Source organism: Primulina eburnea, chromosome 8, assembly GCF_022965805.1.
Source record: "Primulina eburnea isolate SZY01 chromosome 8, ASM2296580v1, whole genome shotgun sequence".
Classification (NCBI taxonomy): domain Eukaryota; kingdom Viridiplantae; phylum Streptophyta; class Magnoliopsida; order Lamiales; family Gesneriaceae; genus Primulina; species Primulina eburnea.
The window spans coordinates 39,141,248-39,147,474 of NC_133108.1; the positions used below are offsets into that span (position 1 = coordinate 39,141,248).

The 6,227-nt window shown below is 34.6% G+C and overlaps 1 protein-coding gene across 1 annotated transcript; it reads right to left on the bottom strand.

The window, feature by feature from the left end:
• Positions 1-310: 310 nt before the first annotated feature.
• On the bottom strand, positions 311-1,734 carry LOC140837952 (thylakoid lumenal 16.5 kDa protein, chloroplastic). The gene is made up of 4 exons (XM_073204027.1): positions 1,290-1,734; positions 965-1,104; positions 809-881; positions 311-609 (listed from the first exon to the last, which is right to left on the bottom strand). The coding sequence occupies exons 1-4, from the start codon at positions 1,654-1,656 to the stop codon at positions 500-502; spliced, it is 690 nt and encodes a 229-aa protein (XP_073060128.1). The 5' UTR covers positions 1,657-1,734; the 3' UTR covers positions 311-499.
• Positions 1,735-6,227: the final 4,493 nt, after the last annotated feature.

A 6,227-nucleotide genomic window follows, 5' to 3' on the forward strand; every position in this document is an offset into this window, starting at 1 on the left:
ATAATTAAGCCTCGATAAGCATAGCCAAAACTCCGGTTCATTGCGATCACGACACTTTATAAGCGAAAATCGAAAAGAGAAATGTTGTTCTCGACTATATTCATACTCAAATGCAAGTTGCATGCATGCATCTTACCGGACGAAAGATCTTCATATATCAGCCCAGTTTCGACTGACATAACCAACATATACTTGAGACGAACGTTGGAGATATCAATAAACAAATGACTAGCGTTGGATATATCTGTATTGGATTATATGTTTAGTGTTCTATATCGTCTGTCTTATCTTGCGGAGTTAGATATATAGGGAACTCAACAAATACATCATGCATGTATCTCCCATTTTGTCAATAAATATTTATAGATGAAAGAATAAATACAACTACTCGGGGCAGAGAATACATCCGAATCACGCATCTTCCATATTTTGATATACATAAACCGATTTCCATCCAATAGTTGAAAAGCAGAAGAGTTCTGTCCCGCCATGACGACTTTCAAAGCCCCTTCAGCTTTTGAGCTAATCCGGTTAGGGTAGTCCACTTTTTGAATGAATTTGCAACCGCCACAAAAGATTCTTTAGCGGTTGGAATATCATTCTTGTCAACTGTGGAATGGAAGAGAGATAATTTATTATTTAACAAGAACTTTGATGTCCTTGAGTTGAAAGTTGAGATCTTCTTCCACTTTCTACTCTCAAGCAATGAATGAGAGATGTGGTAACATTTCCAACTCTTGGGATCTTGATGCTTTGTTTATTTGTGTATATATATTGACCAAGAATATATGTTTTAAATGAAGCTCACCGGAGGCGATTAAGGATGCCAAATTGATGTTGAAATTGTCAATCTCTACCTTCTCTTCACCGGTGGAGCTCAACTGCATGCCAAAAGAAATTTTCAGAAACTGCCTGTGAAAAGATAACCCACAAAGTCTTGTGCATCATTAATGAATGAGCCTACCTGGTTGAGAGCAAAATTGACTTTCTGGACCCAATTCGTGTCTATGCCGGGGCCAAGAATCTTGCCTGCTACAGAAATATCCTCTTTTTCAATGGCTTGGCCTACTTTACTGAGTTTGTAAATAAGATCTTGGAGCAAGGCTGCAAGTTTCCAAAATCTCACATTTAGATAAGTCTAATCTAAAACATGAAATCCAAGAATTGGAAAATACCCCAAGGGAAAACGCAGAACCCAAATCTGAAAAACCAAGAAGCTGGAAAGGAGCAATATAAATATATAATATATAGCAAAAAGATTGAGAAAAAAAAAACCCAAGAAAAGGAACCTGTCTCGTTGTCCGATGAGTTTATCACACCCTGTCTCTCAAGCCTCTTCTTCCTGTCTTGCTTCACCTTATCCAGCAGTCCTTGATCATCATCCGCCTCCAGAATCGCCGCATCGGCTTCGGAACGGCCCCTGTAGCCGAACAGCAATGTGGTGGCAGCCACAACGGTTACTGAAATCCCCCTCCTGCTCCATGGTAACGATTTTAAAACAATGGAGGGTTCCTCATCAGCTGCTGCCTTGCACACAATCTGTCGTTTTCGGGTAACTTGGTAAGGAGAGTTCGGCAAAAAGGGTGAAGAAGATGTCGATGGAAGAGATGGGAGGAAGTTGTTTGAATTAGAGAGTAGAATTGTTGATGATGCCATTACTTCTTCTTCTTTTTCTTCTTTTTTTCTTGTTTGCTTTCCTGTTTGATCTTTGGTTGTTCTTGCCTTTTTTGATGCTGGGTTCGTGTCTATTTGTAGCTATAATTTTTGGTCGCCGAGCTGCGTCGTGACACTTGGCGTGGCTGAAGATAAGATTACTGGATTTTTTCCAGTGGCAGTATTGAAGGGGGTAGTTAAGTCATTTCCTCTGGTATCCGATTTCTTGACGTCACCTGAACTGGAATTGCTTGTAATTCAGTTTCAATCGCTTCTACGATGAAAAGAAAAAATGCGGATTATTTATTGTATGAATTTACTATATTTAGGTATAGTTTGGTATATTGTATAAGGGATGGATTCATAAATAATTTTTTTATCTCAAATTTGGTTTCATGGATCCGTTATAAATAATTTTATACAAGGATAAAATAATATTTAATTTTAATTTAATAATAAAAAACACCACAAATTACTTAATTATTCTCAATATATAAAATCTTAAATTCTATCAAATATTTTTTTTATATATTATCAAAATAATGGTGTTTTGAACTCGAGATAATTATATAAATGATTTTTATAATTATTTAAAGTTTCCTCTTGTAAAAAACCCATGTTTTTCGACCTTAATATAAATTAAATTCAAATAAATTTTTTTTCTATATTATATAATATAATAATTATATAAATAAACTCGAGATAATTGTATAAATTATTTTTTAAAATCGCAATAAAATTATTAGTATCACTCGATTAACCTTAAAAAAAATTGATATTTAACTTGACTCACAAAATCAAGAGCTCAATTATCATATTTATATAATATATAAAATTAGGTAAAAATAAATAAATCATGCAAGCATTGTCGGCGGATGAACAGATAAGAAATATGAATTCAAGCAACAACTTTGAAATTATAAAATTTATTATAAGGTTAATTTTGTCATTACAATTTAATATATAAATTTAATCTCTCTTATTAAAATCATATCAAACATTAAATATAAATCTCACATCTTATTTATCTTTAACTTATCCTTAGATTATATATCACATGTTTATCCTAGCGTGTATATCAAATTATACTTTAAGTTATTATTATTGTTTAATTTTTTTTAAAAAAATAGACAAATTTCTCTTCGAAGGATAAGATATATAATTTTATTCAAAAGTCACAAGCATTGTTGGCTGCCTCGCTTGCTGTTGCCTTAAATGGGATCTGTTTTCTTTCTTCAAACAGTAGATGTGTACGGAAGAGATTGCGTGAAGTTGCTTGCAATTGACAAGTGTTGCCATTCTTTTGGTTTTATGGCAGAAAATAGTGCTGCGTGTTGGGACATTTGGCATGGCTGAAGATTTTTTTTCGAGTAACTTCTCACGGCATCCATTTCTTTGCGGTGATCGCATTTTCGACCTCTCGAGTTTATGTGAAGCTACGATAATTAGGAATAAAGAAAATATATGTCGATGAAATGTTTAATTGGTAAATTAATGGTCGATATTGTGTTGATAATTAAATTAGTCTATTATTCGACTTAGTTGTTTGAAATTGCAGACTAATTCAGTGATAGAGTACATTGATTCCGTTGTTATTTTAAAAAAGAATTCAAATTTACCGAAAATAGTTTGTTACTATATACATATTTTATTATCAAAATTCACTACTATTTACCATGTCATTTGGAGAATTAGACCATTTTAAGAAAGATAAGGGCCATAAGGCAAATACGCACATAATGAGTGTATATGAGATCGATGCTTTAGTATTCCCCAACTCTTATATAAAGATCTCATATGGTATGCCGTGTTAAGTCCAGCAAAAATTAACTGAATCAGGACGCTGATAGATATTTTAATATTTTCACACCTTTTGTTTCGTTTTCACTTATTATGCTCTTTGATAATATTCTCATCTTGTTCATTGTTTTTGTTTGCAGATACTAAAGTCATGAATGTCATATTGCTTCGTGAGGCCGCGAAGAAGAAGGCTGGGGGTTCATCCCCAGCACCCAAGAAACCAGTTATCCCAGCAGTCATGACAGGCACGAATGGAAATTACTCTATTGCGTGAAAAATCCTGCTGGCTCACCCACCACTGCGAAGAAGAAGGAAGGCTCATCCTCCTCCATCTCCGGATTCTCATCACTTGGGAGGGGTCGTGTCTCTTCAACCCTGCTCTGACGGCCCTCCGTATTCTTCTCTCGTTCCTGACGAGTAGTCTGCTCTTTAGCAAACATAGATCATTGGTTCCTCTTCATGGTATCGTCTACTGTCTTGTTAATGAATTGGCCTAATTGCTGCAAGGTCAGGTTCCTCACATTCTCATTGGGATGAGGTTGCTCGGCCCTCGTCTCAGGACGAGGTTGTTCATGTCTCGTCTCAGGACGAGATTGTCCGAGTCTCATCTGAGGACGTGATGATACCGAATTAGTTCTCATGCTTCCTCTTCGGCCTACCATCTCTACGTCTCAGCTCAAGTGTTCCCACAGTCAGCGCCAAGTGATACTCACTGAAAATTTAGGATTCGGTTCCAGCAGGTGATATTAGTCCGAGTACAGACCTCGAATTTAATCTAAGTCTGAAATCACGAAGGAGGTCGTTAGAAGGGGGACGGGAGAGTGTCCTGACGTAGCTCCTCCGATGCTCAAGTGAGAAATTGAATATATAATGAGAGAGCAGCTAAGGGTGTTGCTAAAAGTCAATATAGTAAACTTGGTATTTATATATATATATATTTTTTTTGAATGAAATACATTCAATATAATAGGTAAAAAGTGTCAAGTACAAATACGCTGGGCATCCCCAGGAGATAGAAAGAGATCATAATTCAGCACCTAAATAAAACCACTAACAGACAGATATATAGTAAACAGAAAATCAAAGCTATAACATGACAATAGTAGACTGAGGCACACATCTATATGTATGAATCTTGATCTTGAATCCAATAGCATCAAAGTCTATCCTCTCATTATCAAACATAACTCTGTTGCGCAAATTCCAGACATGATAGACAGTTGCCGCTAATGCTGTAACTCTCATTTTAGCCAACAAGGAGTTGCCTTTGTAGATGCCTCGGAATGCTCGTAGTATGGATGTGGGAGAAGCCATTGTTTTGTCCATGCACAGCCAATTTCGCACATTGTCCCAAATAAGCTTCGAAACTTTGCATTGGAAGAAAATGTGTGTAACAGTCTCGTCAACCTCCGCACACAGAACACATTCTCGTAAACTTGGTATTTATAGCATGGGCTTGTAATGGGCCACCTACTTTGGATAGGAATGGGCTGGGGATCCAAAGTTCGGTCTGGACCTGCTCCTGATAGGCCTATTCATAAGGTATCAGATACATTTCAAGATACCCAAAAAACTCGATTAAAACGTCATGGTATACATGTTTCGTGTACATAATATTAATAATGCTAAAGGTATAACTAATATAACGTACAATGATATTTACATTAGTTATATCGTAAGATTTTGTTATTATATTGTGAGATTTTAGGGTGAGTCTCATGTGAGACCGTCTCACGGATCATAACCTGTGAGACGGGTCAACCCTAACCATATTCACAATAAAAAGTAATACTCTTAACATAAAAAGTAATATTTTTTCATGGGTGACCCAAATATGAGATCCGTCTCACAGATACGACCCGTGAGACCATCTCACACAAGTTTTTGCTGAGATTTTATATTAAATGTATCATGAAATTTGGATAAATTGAATTTTTGTTTTGAATTTGTTGTTATGTAAAAAATTTTATACAAAGATTGTTATACATATAGCATTATAGCATTACTCATATAATATATATTTATTTGTTTTATTATAATATATGTTTAATTTTCGAATAATTATTTGGGGAAGTTATTGAAAAATCTCCAATCAAAAAATTTCTTTGGCTTCACTCCCTACCCACAAAATTGTGGTACTATGTCATACAAAATGTGGTACACTTCATGTGGAAATATGGTACACTTCATGTGGAAATGTGGTACTAAAAAAGTACCTAGGGACTGAACACAAAAAAAAATGACGGCTGGGGACTGAACCCAAATTTACGGAAATTATTTTAAATATAACTTTTTATGTTTAAATGATAATTAAATACATTGAAAAATAATTTCCCAAATATATTAGTGTCAGTTTAGAGAAATGTGAATCATTATGAGAAAAATAATAATAATTAAAGTCAGTGTCTATTCCCAACGAAACCATTACACGAAAGTACATCTATATATAAATTCCAATTGCCAAATCGAAAGCGATTGACACGGGCGACTAGAGTTATTCCATACAAGTCGAGGCTTATTCTAATAATATTTTTATTATTATAATCATTTAACAAGTATAATTATTAACTTTTATAAACTAATTATTATTAACAATTAAAAGGGATTTCGACATAACTCGAAAGAACACGTCTTGACGAAAAATGTAGCAAGTTAAAATAAATATATGTAAAACAGTTACTATTCTGCTCACAAACCGTGACAATTTTTGTGTTCACCGATGAGATGACATTCAACTCTTGCATATACAATTTTGATATGTCTTATTACATTCA